General features: G+C 43.8%; 1 protein-coding gene across 1 annotated transcript in view; it reads right to left on the reverse strand.

Moving 5' to 3' along the window:
- Positions 1-19,273, reverse strand: part of Itpr2 (inositol 1,4,5-trisphosphate receptor type 2) — a 421,140-nt gene that overhangs the window by 196,923 nt on the left and 204,944 nt on the right. Inside the window, exons 33-34 of the mRNA XM_031383897.1 lie at positions 14,866-14,994; positions 12,779-12,899 (exon numbers count right to left, since the gene is read on the reverse strand). Coding sequence (XP_031239757.1) covers positions 12,779-12,899; positions 14,866-14,994 — 250 coding nt within the window. The remainder of the gene's footprint in view (positions 1-12,778; positions 12,900-14,865; positions 14,995-19,273) is intronic.

The following is a 19,273-nucleotide window of genomic DNA, read 5'->3' on the forward strand; positions in this document are numbered from 1 at the left end:
ACACACACATTCACAGATGCATGCACACACCACACACATCTGTTCACACCACACACACACATACACACACATTCACAGATGCATGCACACACCACACACATCTGTTCACACCACACATACACACACACATACACACACATGCACAGATACATGCACACACCACACACAAACATTCACAGGTGCATGAACACACCACACACATCTGTTCACACCACACACACACATACACACACATGAACAGATGCATACACACACCACACACACACATTCACAGATGCATGCACACACCACACACATCTGTTCACACCACACATACACACACACACACATACACACACATGCACAGATACATGCACACACCACACACACATTCACAGATGCATGCACACACCACACACATCTGTTCACACCACACATACACACACATGCACAGATGCATGCACACACCACACACACATTCACAGATGCATGCACACACCACACACATCTGTTCACACCACACACACACATACACACGCATGAACAGATGCATACACACACCACACATACACATTCACAGATGCATGCACACACCACACACATCTGTTCACACCACACATACACACACACACATACACACACACATACACACACATGCACAGATGCATGCACACACCACACACAAACATTCACAGGTGCATGCACACACCACATACATCTGTTCACACCACACACACACACACACACACACACACACACACACACGAACAGATGCATGTCACAAGGGAAAGTTTCCATGTCATTTGCCCAGCCCTTCCCACAGAACCCCAGGATAGCCTCCCCCATTTCTGCAAGGATTCCAGGCCAGGAATAGACCTTCTAGACTACAGTGATCACTCATACCAGCAACAGCCCCTCCCACACACACCACCCATGGCAGCCATTGCCCATGACTACAACAAAGCCTCGGGTATCATAAATAAAACCATTAGCACCGAGAACAATAACCTCTCAAGACAAAGAGAGCAATATTTAATTCTAATTATTATCCCTAGGCAATCTGAGTAGACACCACACCCAAATACTTTTAAAGAGGAATAAAAGATCTTGAAAATTAAAATGTGATTGAAAACTAAACCCTCCGAAGGTTAACTAAGAAAGAAAAAGAAACAAAAGTGGAAAACTGGAAAGGAAGTCAGGGAACCTTCTAGAACATACGCATAAAAGACTAAGGGGGATTAAAAGATATGAAGTAGGATGGGGCCAATCCAGGAAGATACAGACCTGAGAAACAGAAGCAACAAAAGGAAAAGACAGACATATTGAGTATAAAGAATTAAGAAGTGTATTGAGGGGCTGGAGGAATGGCTCAGTAGGTAAGAGCCTGGGATTGGTTCCCAGCACCCATGTGAGTCAGCTGACAACTGCCTGTAACTCCAGTTCCTGGGGAATCTAATACCCTCTTCTGGCCACTCCAGGTACTGCATGCATGCGATACACCTACAGAAGAGCAGACATACACTTTCTTGTGAGTGAAGCAGGATCTCAGGCCTCTGAATAATGACTCACTGGTTGTTAATGGGACTCAGTAAGCCGAGAGACCACCTTCTGCTGAAACTTTAGAATGCTGTCAGAGGCTGAGCTGTATCCCGCAGAAGCGAGCCTTGGTGTCTGAGTATCAGTACCGGGATATGCGACTTATTTGGTAATAGGGTCTTTATGATGTTATCAAGATGAAGGTCTTCCTGACCTAGGTGCTGCCCTATCCATGTTGACTGCTGTGTATCAGAAAGCAGGAAGAGAGAGATACATAGAGCAGACACTCCACATGAAAGTAGAAGACCGGGTTATGAGCTACAAGCCAAGGATGCCAGCAGCTGTCAGTAGGCAGCAAGACTAACAGAAAGGCCAGGTGCAGCCATTGCCTGGAGCTGCTTGCAGAACCTGGTGCCACCTACACTTACTGTGAGACTGACGCTCCAGAACTATAATCACTGCTCTGACAATGGCAACCTGTGATTGGACAAATGAACACAGTGCCAAGTTAACACAAAAAGCTTAAGGATGTCAAGAGAGGAGAGCGATACCTAGAAATATCAGACTGGCCCCTGAATTCTCATTTGCAGGGCTGGGCTGGCTGGCTGGAATGGACAGCCGGTGTTTTTTAGTGCAATAATCTGTATATAACCCAGCCAAAACTCAAACTCAATTCCCCAGTAAGAACATTCCAGAATAAATGACTAAGAAACTTTTCTCTAAAACCCCTGTGCGCAGAATTGCATCAAAAAAGAGAAAAGAATCCAAGAAAATGTCAACTGGGTAGAAGAAACTGGCAACTCAAGCTGAGCTTGAACAGGAGAACAGAGCTAGAAATAAACAGAAGTTCCCTGTGACAGGGATGACCCACTGGGAAAAGTCCAGTTCCACAGATTTCACTATTGCAAATAGTTACACATTTGTCTATCACAACCTACAACTTCTGACAGAGAAGAATTAATTCTATTCCAGACTGGAACACAGATATCACATACCACAACTGTGGGAAGCCAGTAACACAACCAACAAGAAACAGGGAGAAAGAAGGAGTGTAGTGGGGAGGGCAGTGTCTCCTGTGATAAGTGTGATACTTAGAGCTGCTCAGTCAAGAAACAGGCACGCGTGGATTACAATCACAGTTACAGCGACAGGCACCAGAAGATGTGTTCTAACACATCTAAACACAGGAAACAAGAATGGGAGAGAGGAGGGAGGGAAGAACGGAGAGAAGAAGGGAGGGAGAGAAAGGGAGAGAGAAAGGGAGAGAGAATGAGCGAGTGGGAGAGAGGGAGGTGGAAGGGAGAAAGGGGGAGAGAGGGAGGGAGGAAAAAAGGGAGAGAGGGAGGGAGAAAGAGAGGAAGAGGGAGGGGAAAGGGGTGAGAGGAGAGGAGAAAAGAGGAGAAGGAGAGAGGAGAAGGAGACAAAGAAAGAAGATAAGGAGGGAAAGGGGGAAGAGAGAAGGCAGAGGCAAAGAGAAGAGAGAGGAGGAGAGGAAAAGGAGAAGAAAATAGGGAAATAAAGGGAGATTAATGAAAGATGTAGAGGAGACAGATGGGAAAGAGTGGAAAAGGTGAGAGGAGAGAGACATAGGGAGGAGGGAGGGAGGGAGGGAGGAAAGGGGAGAAAGAGAAGGGAGGGGAATTAGGAATTAGGTTCTCTTTCAAGTTAATAGGAAAATACTAGTAGATGGGACTGTTGAAAATTCACCACCAGGAAAGTACTATTTAACACTTCTTTGAAACAAGCAATTCCTGCTGCCAACACAGAGCCAGGTACCAGGTACCAACTTAAACGCAAGTTTCAGCTAAAGGCTTAGGAGCACTGCAGCTGGGAGCAGCTCTCCTGACCCAGCGCACAGCAGTCTAGATTCACCTAGAACAGACCCCTACTGTCCCTGACAGCTTCCTGTGGAAGCACACGGTGCCTCTCTCTGTGTCCCTTGCCCACACTCCATCAAGGCATGCTGTTCCCCGGACAGGCAGCCTCCACACTGCCGAGCGACACATGGTTTTTATAGATACTTGATAAAACTCTGCTAAGACTTCTGCTCTTTCTTGGGCATTTCCCACATGAACAGCAACAGCTTTGAAGATCTGAGCAACTGAACACAGAAGTAGGCTCCTTCAGGATCGCTGACCAACCAACCAAAGTGACAAAGCTTACAGACCTTTGCTTTCCTCACAAGGCACTGCAGCCAGGCTGTTGGCTCTGCTTAGGCCCTGTACTTATCACCCCTGAGTGGGTCAGACACACTAGAGGCTCCCAGCATCTCAGGCTAGCTGCTCAGGATACAGCAGACAGGGCTAGAGAGATGGGAAGAGTCCATATTCCCATAGGATCTGACCTCAGTTCTCAGAACCCATGATGCCCGCCCTCTTCTGGCCTCCGAGGTCTGTACTCACTGCACAAACTCACCCACAGACACACGCGATATGCATGAATTAAAACGACACCAATGAAATGTTTTGTTTTTAAATAATACGACATACAAGGAAAAGCTGCAGGAAAACCTTTCCAAAGGCGTCCATGGAAATTTAGCTCAGTGATGAGTCTGTGTCCCTTATATGAGTAAACGTGCACAGCCACACGCCAAGTCCACACACGAGTAGCCATTCCACCTAGTCTTCAATGGTGGCACAAGAAGGGAAACCTGAAGACAGCCATCAGGAACTGTTCGAACATTTTTCCATTCCCCAATATGCATGATCATTCCAACCTAGTGTCCTGCCTTGATATGAACCGCACAATATGAACACCAGGTAAAACATGCAACTTTCCTGGCCTAGATATAAACTGTGGCCTATGGCTAAACCATGACTTTGAAGCCACGAAAGATTAACCCACCCTGCAACAGAGGAAGACACCAAGCGCACACAGGACACTGAGCCAACACTTTAAGGGCTGGAGTGCAGCTCATGGTAGGACACACGCCCAGCACACATGAAGTGCTAGGTTCAATTCTCAGCATCTCAAGACAACAGCAAACAAATTTAATTTTAAATAAATAACCTCTACAAACAGGACCAGAAGTAGATTCTCTGCTCTGTCAATATAATACAGATATTCGTTTGAAATCAAAATGGAAAATGCTAAGTTAGATTTCCACGGGTTGGTTAAAAGGCACCAGGTGGGTTGGGGTCAGAAAGGAACACTGGGATTAGGAAACGTATTTGTTTCATCTCACACACAGGAGCACTGACTGGGAAAACCATGTTTTTAATTCAAGGCTGTGATCCAAACGGAGTTAAATTCCATCAAGCTGGAACAATCTGGGCTCTGTGGTGTATGTAGTGTATACTCAGCAGGGTGAGTCCCCATGGTTAACAGCAACACTCAGTTAATGAGCCTGCTATCCCCAGTCATTGCTCATGCCTGCCACATGTAATACAGGTCAGATGAAAGTTCCTACAAAGAAGTGTTCTCTTTCGTCCCTCAGTTAGAACTACTGCCTTGTTAAGAACGTGTCACCAGAGGACAGACATCCAAGTCCCTAACAAATGAGCGGGAGAGGAGAGGGCCGATGCCCACACACTTTGCTTTGGGGGACCTCTGCCTAGAGAAAATGACTTCTCAGAAATGAGCCACCTTTATTCACGGGTATTTTTATTACAAGGCTAACCTCCTAATTAGGCTTATAAATCCTAAAATTTTCCTGGATATGACAAGTCTCTTCAGGGGCTTTGGGGTGTAATCAGAATCTATTCCTAATTATAATTCATTAAAAACTGTGTGTTCTGCGAACGTTTTAAACTAACTGGAGTCACTGATGGTATCTGCCAGACCAAACGTCCTGAAAACACACGTAGCTCAGTCAGACGTGTCACGGAAAAGTGTTTAGAAATACACACTGACAGGCATGGGGGAGAGGCAGCAGGGAGAGTGAGCATTAATTAGAAAATGTGTCTGGTTGTCAGCCCATCAGAACCAAAACAGCTGGAGCTGGAGGAGGAAGACGTGCGGGAGCTGCACCTGTTCTCCGGCACAAAGTCCTCAGAATAGATCCACATACAAGTATTCATTAGTGCTTCTGTGTGTGCATGTACCTGTGCATGTGCTCAACCGTGCCAGGGTGCATGTGTGTGCACATGCCTGTGTGGAGGCCAGATGACAACTTTGCCTGTAATTACTGACTCCACCTCTTTTTTTGTAGACAGGCTCTCTCACTAGCCTGGAATTGGGCAAGTAAGCCCCAGGGATCCACCTATCTCTGCCTCGACAGTACTGTAGAGGCCTGTCCCACAATGTTAAGGCTTTTTATACAGCTTTACAGACTGAACTTGGGTCCTCTTGTGAGTGCTCCACTGACTGAGCTATTTCCCCAACCCAGTAGAGATTCTAAATAGGAAGAATATTGAAAGCACGGATACATGCTTTCCGTGCGACACTCCAACTCTACCACATGGATGCTCCACTAATCCTCTACCTGAACAAAGCACATGCTTCTTATGGTCACCCAAGAGGAGGAGAGGAAGGCGTGACTAGTCATCTGGAAAGACAGAGCTGACTCCATACCACACAACCTGTAAGTAAATGTCTCCTCGATGTCTCAAAGTCAGACTCCCCCACCCTCCCATCTCCTGCTCCCTCCTTCTCTTCCTCCCTCCCTCTCACCCTTCCATCTCTTCCCCTTTCTTTCATCTCCCTCTCTGTATCCAAGGAGGAACTCACGGTCTTTATGGCCCCAGTCGGCTGAGAGGTTACAGGCATGGGCCACCATGCTTACTTCCATGGAGCTCAAGGCTTTTAACAGTAACGCCAGAAAGATACAGACAAACCAAAACTATGAAAATCCTCTGAGGATGAAACAACACCTCAGAATGACGGAAGCTATTCTGAGAATAATGAAATTAAACTTTAAGAAAAAATCAGTTGGGCTAATGGCTTAGTAAAACACATGCTTCTCAGGGAGAGGAGCCAAGTTCCGTCGTCCAAAAGAAGCCAAGCATGGCACTGTGCACTTGTGACCCAGCACTGGGGACACAGACAGGAGGACCCCAGGACTCACTGGCCTATTTGGAAAGCCCCAGACCCACAGAGAACCTCTCTAAAAGAGGAGTGCCCTAAAAACAACTGCACACACAGGAATGTGTGCAAACACTGACTCACACAAACTAAAAAACCCTGTTATTACTATTTACATTATAACACATTCTATATAACATATAATATATAATAGAATATAGAATTTAGAATATAATATGGAAATATATATTTCTTATGCTAAAAATGTAAAAGTCTCAATAAAAATTTAAGAAAACTAGCTACCAAATAGCCAAAGAGCTCACTTCTTACTATGTAATGGTTGAACTCAAATTACCGGATGTGACCCTTCATAGCAAAGGGTGGCTCAATCATATGGAACAATACTTTTCCTCACATATGGGAGAGAAAAACCACATTAAAACTCTAACAATATTTTTACTAAGATCAACAAACTCCAAGCACAATGGTAAGGAAGAAGGCATTCTCTGGTGTCGCTGCTGTGCTAACAACATCAAGGGATAGCATTCCTCATGACACGGAAGGTCCACTCCTAGCCGTTCACTTTCTTCCTTCACATTAGAGATGACTGTAAACATTAAATGCTTAAAAATGGGTGAGGTCAGTTACGGTCACACAAAAGGATTTGGAACCACAAGGATGCACGTGCCTTTGTTTCTCTGCATCAAGCTGCAAATATCACAGGCTGTCCGTGTGCCCTGAGTGGCATGGAAGGCTCCGGAACTTCCTAACAGAGTACCTAGCTTGATACCCTCACACTTATTTCTGCTTTCTGTATGACTTACCTGCCTCTAACACCCTGGAAATTCACTGGAGCAGGAAATACGGTTTAATAGAGTGGATTTACCTCAGCTACAATACCTTCCAGATAATGAGGAATCATTAAACATTTAAATTAATAAGTGGAAATGTTTATAAAACACTATGCTGTATTTACTTACTCGAATTTAATATTTTTGTAAAGCGATGGTGTTCAAGAGGATTATTCTGTTTTGATTCCACATTTGGCTCTGCACCACCCAGGATGGAAGCCATGGCTCTGCACCACCCAGGATGGAAGCCATGGCTCTGCACCACCCAGGATGGAAGCCATGGTTCTGCACTACCCAGGATGGAAGCCATGGCTCTGCACCACCCAGGATGGAAGCCATGGCTCTGCACCACCCAGGATGGAAGCCATGGCTCTGCACCACCCAGGATGGAAGCCATGGCTCTGCACCACCCAGGATGGAAGCCATGGCTCTGCACCACCCAGGATGGAAGCCATGGCTCTGAACCACTCAGGATGGAAGCCATGGCTCTGTACAAAGAAGAGAAGGCTCTGCCTTTGAGCTAATAATCAACATTTAAAGCCATAATCACAAGAGCATATGATGTCAAACCCCTGAAACACCCACTAAAATGCCCCTGCTGAATTAAAACAAACATTTGTTTAAGGCAGACTCTCCAAATGGCTAATATTTCTTTCATTTTGAGAATGATTGGCTTGAAGTTTGCATTCATTAGGCAAAGCATTTGTGAAGACATTTCGTGGGATTTCCATGTGGAAAACTGATGGCATAGAGAAGAAACTGCCCAATATTAATCCCGCAGGCCAATTATGAAACACATGGACAGAATTCTTTCCGAAGTGAAATAACATGGAAGTCACTCGTAGATGTGTTTGCTGGAAGCCTTCTGCCATGTGCTTTACAGGAATGGGTAAACTGAGGAACAACATCTAACCAAGTGCATCTAGTGATCCCTGTCGCCTTAATTTTCCTCAGCACCCGGCAAGCACTTACTGCTCGCAGGGAGGGAAGGGCTGAGTGAGTGGGTCTGCTGTCTTCTTACCGCATAAGTGATATATGATGATGGTGTGATATGAAACAATATAATATGCATATAGATGATAATATATGGGTGACAATATAATATGACATAATGATACATGATATAAATGAAGTTATGATGTCATGGTATACTAGGATGTAATATGATAATATGACATGATGATATATAATATTATGTGACATGAAAATTTGATATATGACATGATGATATGATATGGTGATATATGATGATATATGATGGTATGTGATATATGATATAATATGTGATATAATAATATGAAATAGTACAATATGACATATATGATGATATGATGTAACATGATAATATGATATGGTGATGTATGATGATATATATGATGATATGTGATATATGCTATAATGTGATATTATGTAATAATATGAAATAGTATAATATATGATAATATAATATGACATGGTGTTATGATAGGACATGATGACATAGGAGAATAGGATAGGATACAAAGTAATGAAGTGATATATGATGATATATCATATATAATATATAACAATATAATGTGATATTATACAACAATATGAAATAGTATATGACATGATGATATAATATGACATGATAACATAGGAGAGGATAAGATAGTAGAGATTACAATCTAATGAGGTGATATATGATGATATATATCATATATTATATATGATATTATACAATACAAAAAGTATATGACATGATATATATGATGATATATGACATGAAGAATGAAACAATGAAGATATCATATAATATTAAATGATATGCTATATGATACAATGATATAAACAAAATGATATATGCTAATGCTATAATGTGATACATGATGATATGACATGATGATGTATGATATGATATGATGATATGGTGATGTGATAATATGACCATGTCATAGGATATGATATTATATGACATCATCTTTCCATGAGAGTCTTTTATAAGATATATTTTGCTTTTTAACTATGGTTTGTGTGTATATATGTCTGGGTTTGTATATGTGAGTACAGTGCCCATGGGGGGCAAGATGAAGACATCTGATCCCCTGAAGCTGGAGTGGCAAGCTGTTGAGAGCCACCAGATGTGGGTGCAGGTGTGGTACCCAGGTCATCTGCAAGAGCAGTGCACACTCTTGACTGCTGAGCCCTCTCTCCAGCATCTATGAGTATCTACTTGACAGTTGTATCATAGCTATTCTTTCTCAAACCTAATGAGATAAGAGCTATGCTTGTGACAGCATCAGCTGGAGTCAAACAAAAACCACAAGGAAAGTATAAGCCGCAAGGAAAAGAGCTCACTGTGGGGATGACAGAAAAAACTGCTTTCGTGAAGCTTTAACAAAAATATTTTTGTTGTCTTTTTGAAATAGGGTTTCCTATAGCTCATAATATATAGTCTAGCTGACCTTAAACTCCTGATCTTCCTGCCTCTACCTCCCAAATGATGGGACTACAGGTCTGTACCCGACAGAGAGTGATTGTGTAGCACAAGACAGAAGGACCAACCCAAAGAGGAAGCTGACAGCCAGCCTCGTGTAGATAAAGCTGAGATACCGCACCGAAGCCTAGTTCCCCATCATCTCAGCTGCAGACCTGGATAGAACTGGTCTATAACTTCTGATCACACGAGTTCTTTTAGCACAAAAAGGAAATGGGTTTTTCTGCAAAACCATTCAGCTTTGGGTAGTGCAGAAAATGAAATCTTAAAAATGTACTTAGGCCAGTGTCTTTTGGGTGACTATTTAATCCCACGGCTGCGTTATCTTGTCATGAAATAACTGATCTGGGAACCCTGTGAACACCTCTAAGTTCACATTTACATGACAAGCACACATGAAGTCCCTGGCTTCCCTTAATTCATGCATCTTTCATTTGATAAGCACACGTAAAGTCCCCGGCCTTCATTAATTCATGAACCATCATTGGTTTGCAACAAAGGTTCTCTATGTCTCCTTGAGTTTGCAATCCTCATGCATCACCCTAACATGTAGCTCATATGACAGGTGTACCCCATGCCTGACTCTGTCTGCTAGGATGACAGGTGTACCCCATGCCTGACTCTGTCTGCTAGGATGACAGGTGTACCCCATGCCTGACTCTGTCTGCTAGGATGACAGGTGTACCCCATGCTCTGTCTTCTAGGATGACAGGTGTACCCTATGCTCTGTCTGCTAGGATGACAGGTGTACCCCATGCCTGACTCTGTCTGCTAGGATGACAGGTGTACCCCATGCTCTGTCTGCTAGGATGACAGGTGTACCCCGTGCTCTGTCTGCTAGGATGACAAGTGTACCCCATGCCTGACTCTGTCTGCTAGGATGACAGGTGTACCCCATGCCTGACTCTGTCTGCTAGGAGGACAGGTGTACCCTATGCCTGACTCTGTCTGCTAGGAGGACAGGTGTACCCCATGTTCTGTCTGCTAGGATGACAGGTGTGCCCAGTGTCTGATGCAATCTGAGATTTCTAAGTGTTGTGCATGGCACTTCCTCTAAGCACTCGGCAGGGTCGAGTGGCATCAGTTCCCAATGCCCTGCTGAGCACTAAAGGAGGAAGAACAGAGAGGTGGGGAGAACAGGAAGTAAAACCTAGAAATAAAATCTGGAGTGAAGGCTGTGTGCTATGTGAAAGTGAGCACTATGTGTTGTTCCTTTCAATAGTATCTTTTAATGGTTGATATAATTCCTGATTTTGTAAAACACACACACAACCACAGGGTGGGAAAAAAACCACAAAACAAACTTCAAAAGCAATATATTATTAAAAATTCAGAAATTATGTCAAAGCATGAGCAAACCAAAGGGCTCACTGATCATTCTAGCACTGGGAGGTGTTAGTAATTACATAAATACATTCAAACACTATGCTATGTGATTCTTAAATAAAGACTAGGGAATTGGGTGTGGCTTTCTTTCTCTCTTACACAGTATGTGCTAGAGTCTCTCCCTCTCTGTGTGTTCCTTCCCTTGCAGAGTCTCTCAGTTCTGAACACTTCAGCAGGACCACAGTGAAGTTAGGCATGGAAAGCAGCCATAGTCCACAGCCCTGGAGCCCAGAAAGGAGCTGAAAGTCTACACAGGGGGCTGAGTGCAGAGAGTCAGCTGAGAGTGAGGAGGTCAACCAGGCCAGAGACAGCCAGCCTAAGGGGTATAGGTGACAATCTGCATGGAACAGAGTCACCCAAGATACAGCCAGAGTACCCATAAACACAGTGTGGAAAACATACAGCTCAAAATGATACTGGTGACAAGATACTGGTGACAATAGAATTCTCAAGCGTTAGCTTAAGCGATATGGGAGGACTAGGGATGGTGCTCAGGGCTGGAGCACCCCAGCACTTGCACAGAAACTGAGGAAAACAATCACACCTCCAGCAATAGCCAGAGCAGGGCACCCAGAGCCACAAGGCCAGCAGGAAGGAAGGCATCAGAGAGGCTCAGTGCTCTGTGCTCCCAGCAGAACCTCAAAGGGAATCCCAGTCCCACATGGTATGTGTGCCAAAGAGGCAAGCGTAGTAGAAATTTTATTTATAATTATGTATTCCACTTACTTGTAGGTAGAATTCTTATTTGAATTAATTCCCCAGACAAATTATATTACTAATAGCTGAAGATTCCTAGATTATAACTAATAATTTCATTTCCTTAAGACATGCCACTGTTAAGTTTTGTTAATCTATAATCTCATCATAGTCAGGTCATAGACTAGGGAAAGACTAAAAACATTTTAATGCTAAGTGCTTAAGGTGCCAGCTGAGAACCTTATCTGATTCCCAAGAACCCACATAAAGAAGTTGTGTGCATCTGTGATCCCTGCCCTCCTGCAGCGAGATGAGAGGCAGAGACAAAAGAAGCCATGGTCCAGTGCACAGCAGGAAACAACAAAGAGACCTTGTATCAAAAAGGATGGAAGGCAAGGACTAATGCTTGAGGTTGTCCTCTGACCTCCACATGTGTGCTATATGTGCATGTGCCTGCATTCACATACATAATACGTATAAACACAACTACTACATACAGATTTTTATACAATCATTAATATAGAGCTACACACAGATATGACCTTATATAGAGCGGGGCATCTATGAAAATCCTTACACTTACTTCCCCTTAGTTTAAATCTCCTGCCTCCATTTCATTTATGATTTTGACATCTTCAGTGTATAGTAGGCCTTTAAGCAATACCCATTTTACACAAATGGGAATGCTTTAAGAAAAAGAAATTTTAAAAATACCTACTGGCAAAAGAACATATTAAGAACATCAGACTATTATTAGCAAATAAGACAATTCTACAATAAGCAACCAAAATTATGCCTGGTTTTCTTTCTTTATAATGTTCTAGATGGGAAGGCTTTTTGTGTAGCTCTTGGCCACAAGCCCAGTTACCTCAAGAAATATGTAAAAGTCAAATTGGACACAGTGACTTACCCACTTCAGCCAGGGCTCTGATGCAGGACTCCACCGAAGCTTTCTGGGCTGGGTTGGGCCAGGTGCAGTTGTAAATTCTGAAGGCAGACTGCAGCAGCTGGATAAAGACCGGCTGGTGGGTCTGAAAATGGGAGGAAAGTGATGGCCCCATGCCCCTAAGCCACAGTGCCTCTAAGCCCCTAACCCGTCGAGGAGAGAGCTGAGCTATACCTTAGCAAATAGAACCACAAAATAAGGTACCAGGAAGTGCTGTGTGCTTCAGAGCCACTCACAAAAACCTAATGTGACAAAGATGTTTAGTGTGTCAGTGGCATGACAGGAGACATGCCAGACACTACAGAAAACTGGTCACTTGGTTTTCATTATGTGTGTGTGTGTGTGTGTGTGTGTGCACAGTATGTGTGCTCAGTGTGTGTTCACTCTGTGTGTGCACAGTGATATGCAGTGTGTATGTGCAGTGTGTATGCAGTGTGTACAATGTGTGTGTGCAATGTGTGTGTGCAATGTGTGTGTGCAGTGTGCACAGAATGTGTGCACAGTGTGTGCAGTGTGTGTACAGTGTGTGTGAACAGTGTGTGCAGCATGTATGTGCACTCTGTGTATGTGTGTGTGTGTGTGTGTGTGCGCACACACATGTAGGCCAGAGGCTGACCTCAGCTAGCCTCCTCTATCATTCTCCACCTGGTTTTGGTGAGTAGATCTCTCACTGAACCTGGCTAGACATGGCTGGCCTCTGAGTTCCACGGTCCACCCGTCTCTGATCTTGCACAGACCCACCAGCTTGGGTGTCCAGCTTGTACATATGTTCTGGAGAATCAAACTCATGTCCTTGTTTACACAACAAGCATTCTCCCCCCTCCTTGGCCCTTTATTTTCCTGATCAGCAAAAATGCAAGTTCAGGGGTCCACCTGTCTCAGACCTGACAGAGGGACACTACCACGCTCACCGTGGAGAAGGTCAATGTCAACATCTTAAAGATGTCATTACTCACAGCAATAGATACAGAAAGAGACACCAAACGGGAGACCCACTCATCTGTGACCCAACCTATAATTCCTAATAAAAGTAAGCATTCTGTAAAGAGTTGTCAATCTACATTTAGAGACTAATGACCAAAGGCTGTACATGTTTGGTACAGGTTTGGTTTTCTTTTCTGACATTGTTGATTAAAGGTTGGCAGAATCTGCAGGTGAGAGCTCATGGGTACACAGGCTTGAGTACATGTGTTCTTCACACAAACAAAATTAGATGATGCTTAATGCAATTCTCTGGTTCTACACTGAGAATCCTTTTTCTTAGTCATTAATTTTCCTCTTGAAACATGGGTTTTAATAAGCCACCCTACAGATATGCCACAACGTATTTTGCTGATTCCTTGTCTGTGGATGTTTAAAGTTGAAAAGTATAAATACTTTTAAGTATTTATAAAGACTTGTATGAAAATCTCAATGTGCCAACCTTTAAGACAAATTACTAACAGGTAGCAGTACCGAACAGTCAGCCATTGTCTCAAGACAGACAGATGTGGAATGTCTGACAGTGTTTGGAAAGCGGGAAATGATTTAACTGCAAGAGGAGTTCTCTGTGTGTAAAATAAAGTTGGAGTTGTGGGGAGGGAGAAGAAAGAGAGGAGAGAGGATAGGAGGGCGGGCAAGGGGTAGGAAGGAGGGCAGGGGATAGATGGAGCCATCATCTGTTAATCTGGTTAAATGATGCATAAACTGGATTTCTTGCTAAAGTGTAAATTTCAAAGTGAGCCAGAACAGAAAAAATTGTGAAACCTAAGAGACATGAAAACACACAGAAAACACAGGGACCAAAGAAGAGAGGAGAGCTAAGTACGTGAGAAAATATAACCATGCCTACACATACATAAAATGCCACCGTGAAACCCATTCCCCTGCGTTCCTATGAGTACGTTAAAGCTGAGATGAAGTTTGACAGAGTGAGAAAGGCACAGTGCGGAGTAACACAGGGTCTGGTGGTTATCCAGAGTGTTGGAAAGGCCTTCCTAGCAGAGCATCCCAGGCAGAGGAGGAAGCAAGCGCCCTGCAGCCGAATGCTTCTGGACACTGGGATCAGCTACCTGGAGGCTGGTACTGTTATCCGAAAACGGCGAGTTGAAGAAGCCGCTCACGATGTTCATGACTGACTCTGTCACACACCTCTCCAGAAAGGTGTCTGCATGTTTCCTGTCTGCGGTGGTGTTACAGACCTGGAGAGAAAGCAAAGTGCGTCCCCGAATTATAAATTGGTAGAGGAACCTTCTCAAAGTCACCCTGTAGAGTTCTCCACAGCTGTTTCTACGCCTCAGGAAGCTGCTTCCGATGGAGAGATTTTCGTCCAAATCCACTAAGACATCCATCTGTGGCAGCTTGCCCCTCAGGCTCTGTCACTTCAGCCTCCTTCACACCTCCTGGCCCTGCGTTAACTTGCCCTTTTCTCTATCTTTGCCCTCCAATCTCTCCCTTTTTCCACAAGCTTGATTTTGATGAAAGCCACATCCACTCACGGAGGGGAACCTGAAGAAAAGAGCCACTGTGAGTGTAACCAGACGAGAAGAACCCATGGAAGTGTCAACATTTGTGTGTGGAATGTCCTCTCCAGGCGCTCGGGTTCAAACACTTGGCCCCTAGCTGCTGGTGGGGCCATTTTGAAGAATGTGGAGGTATGCCCAACATTTTTACATGGTGGGAGGTCACTGCCATCTATGAAGTTTACCCTATACAATTGTGCTGTCAACTTACAAATATATACTGCAACATACAGTACATAAAGTTTGCAAATTGGGTCCCAGTAACCATGAATGGGTCGGACATGAGGTTTGGAAGCCCCATCCACTTCCTGTCTCTTCCCTGCTTCCCCTTTGGCCAAGGTGTGGGAGGAGGGGCCCCAGCCACAGAGGGGTGCCCATCATGCAGCCACCTGCTATCATCCCTTCCCCTCTACTTAGATGGTACCCCAAACTGAGAGCTGAAGCAAGCTCCTCTTTTCCGAGTTGCTTCTTCTTAGGCGATTGATCACAGAAGCAAGAAAAGCGGTTAACACAGAAGGAAAATGTTAAAATGAGGGAGGGTAAATCTAAATTCTTCCCACACTCTCTTATCCACGGTTCTTCTGAGAAGCCGGCATGCACGTGCATGGCTTATGCCTCAGCAGGCTGAGGACAAGAGCAGGACTGAGCTGGGGCTGGACCAGAGCGCCCTCCCTCGCTCTGTTCCTCAGATCTCACTTAAACGAGGCCCTTTTGCCAAACTGCATTTCCAAATGTCTGGCTGACAAATTGCAAAAGCGAAGGGTCCTGATTGAAAACACACAGGAGATACAGACACAAGAAGAGAGAGGAGCAGAGGGTGTGAGAAAGGGCTGGGAACTGGGGCAGACAAGGAAAACAAATAACAGACAAAGGGTGAGAGGCCAGGGATGGTGGCCATGTGTTCCAGACGTCCTTGGGCGACCCACATTCTTCTGTAATGCTTGACTTTAAAATAAGGTGCCTCATCAAAAGAACAAGTGCACGTGACTTCATTTGATACCTCTCTAAAACTTGTCACACGAATTCATGAAAGAGAAAAGTTCCCTTCCCAACCCATGGGTTCCAGAGTTCCTGGCTTAGAAAATGGAACGGTTCATACTGGAATTAGATGTGCTCAGGGGAATGAGGCAGGGTTTGCTTACGGTCTGTCTAACCCCTTCCATCTGTGTTAGCTTTCTCTTCCTCCACAGTGACACTCACTGAAATAATGTCCTCAGAACAGAAATGGTTTCGGAATAACGTGTACTGCCAGGCTTTTAGGGGACACTGAATAATTTGATTAAAGGAAATACATTATACCTAAATTATGGGATCTTACCATTGTCCCAGAAAGTAACAACATCTACTTGAGTACAATATTCAAGGCAGTCAATGACCTATCCACAGTCTATACCCCAGTGAAAGTACCAAGTCTATATTATATATAATGTTTTTTAATATATATGTATGTGTGTGTGTCTGTGTGTGTATACACACACAACTATGACAAAGTATTCACAAATGTTGCAGAGAAATAGATTAATAATAACATAAATTTTAAATTATGATATATCACAATAAGAGTGAATGTAAGTGGACATTTCTTTCCCCTCCCCCACTTCATTCACCTTCTTGCTTACAAGATGCACCATACACATTATCAATGGCACATATGAGTTTCCCTTACCACCACGCTTGTGTTAACTAAATCAAGGACTAGCTGGACACAGCCACTGCAGTACAGTTGACCTAGTTAAAAGAGCCCTACAACATGACTTAAGCCATGGGCAGCACACCCACCATGGGAAGGTGGGACAAAGAGGTGATGCACACCCTGGACCAGAGGACATGGGGCAGCATCACACACCTCAGAATTTAAAAGGTACGACTATTTATTGCTGGAATTCCCCGTGTCTTGTTTTTGACACATGACTACACAGAGTGGAACCAGACATAGGAGGGAACCATGTAAATGTCTCTGGAACAGGTGAGCCCGCTCCATGGCTCCTGCTTTCATGCTGGTCACATTTAGGTTAGGCTATATGTCTGGATATCACTGAGAATTAAAATCTAATGTGGCCCAGAACTAATACCACACTGACCTTCCCAGGATAGATGTCAGTTAGGATTTTCCTTCTTTTGGCCTCCTCTGAACACTGAACTTTTCTGATGGGCTAACACTGCCCTTTTGTTCAGCAGGTAACCGGCCAGCTCTTACACACGAGCCCCAGGGATTTTGTCCAGGCACAGCCTGTGCAGTGGGGGTTGGGGGGATCTCTTGGGACTTACCACACATTGGATTGCATTGCTTGGAAACTGGGCACTGGCAAAACCACCCAGAGATTCCCTTTTGGGAATTTAATGAGATTACTTATTTCTTGATAAGGCTTTTATTCCAGTGCCTGGTTAATGAAAAGCCTGTGTTTACCAAAGCATATGGACCAATTCCTCTCCAAGATATTGAAAAGCAACATTCTCATTTTGCATCCTACACTGGTCCTACTGAGGGTAGCCAAGAAGTGAAAGAAGCTTTTATTCTTATTAAAACCTTGAAAAACTTATCAGGAAGAAAAAATTGATAAATATGTCATATATTTATCCAGTTCTAAATTTTACTCTTTAATAAAAACAAAGGTTGGAAATGGCTCAAAATAACATCACACTGAATGACCTTTTTTATGTACGAGACACATGTTTTTAAAGTTTTAATATATTTGCATATTAATGACCTGAGATTGCTCCTAATATATGCCCATGTGGTGTCATTGCCTGGCCTCTCACTGGAAAAATTTGTATTATTTCTTCCAGCTATTATGCTTAAATCTAGTTTTGAAATTAAACTGAGGTGGTGCATGCCTTTAATCCCAGTACTTGGGAAGCAGAGGCAGGCAGATTTCTGAGTTCAAGGCCAGCCTGGTCTACAGAGTGAGTTCCAGGACAGCCAGGGCTACACAGGGTAACCCTGTCTCGAAAATAAAACAAAACCAACAACAATGACAACAGAAACAACTGAGGTCTATATTATCAAAATTACAAATTATTTTTTAGTTATCTTGTTCCTGCTGGTTTTTATGTGGGTTTCTTTAATCAATTCATTCATTCATTCATTCATTCCTATATTTTGGTGATTATAAAGAATTACACAATATTATTGATTTGCCTTTCACATCTGTGGCATGTTCTTGAAAGGTAAAATCGTTAGGTGAGGCTGTGAAGACTCGCTGCCTGTTCAACTCATCCTCTGACGGAAATTTGGAATGCTATGGCTGAGTTATCTATGGACACACAGGATAGCCCTTGTTAACACAGCTAGCTCTTGCCTTCATGCTGCGGTTGGATTCAGCTAACCAGGGGTGTTGGCCAATTATAGAGAGAAGAGAACAGACCCATGTTCTTCTGCCTCCATCCCACCTCCCTGCACAGGCACTAGGGCTCTGTGGATCCACCTCCAGGGCTCTGCTTCAAGGAACCCAAGTCTCCCAGGCTCCCAGGATACTCCCTTTCCTGACCGCTCTGACCTCAGGATGGTAACACTGACTTAGTATTAGCTCTGGGTACTCACCCACCCTTTCTCACACCCTTTGGCCCTACTCACAGCTCTTAGAACACAACTTGTATTTCCTGCTGGAATCAACTGCTATCCCTGCAAGTTATAAGCATTTCTGTCAGTTTAATGATTCCTAATCTTATTTTGTTTCATATCCTTTGCACTGTTTCTTGGTTTGCTTTTCTATCTTTGATAACAGCTGTAAAAGGTCTAAAGACCTTGCAGGTCACAGTCCACCCTGAAGGGGAGTCAGGGCAGGAACTTAGAGGCAGGAACTGAAGCCGAGGCCATGGAGGGGTGCTGCCTACTGGCTATCTCTCCACTGCTTGCTCAGCCTGCTTTCCTTTTTTTTCTTTTTTTTTTCTTTTAGATATTTTCTTTATTTACATGCGGATTTCTCCATTCCCAGTTTCCCCTCCAAAAAACAAAGAA

This window comes from Mastomys coucha, unplaced genomic scaffold (assembly GCF_008632895.1).
Source record: "Mastomys coucha isolate ucsf_1 unplaced genomic scaffold, UCSF_Mcou_1 pScaffold20, whole genome shotgun sequence".
NCBI classification, from domain to species: domain Eukaryota; kingdom Metazoa; phylum Chordata; class Mammalia; order Rodentia; family Muridae; genus Mastomys; species Mastomys coucha.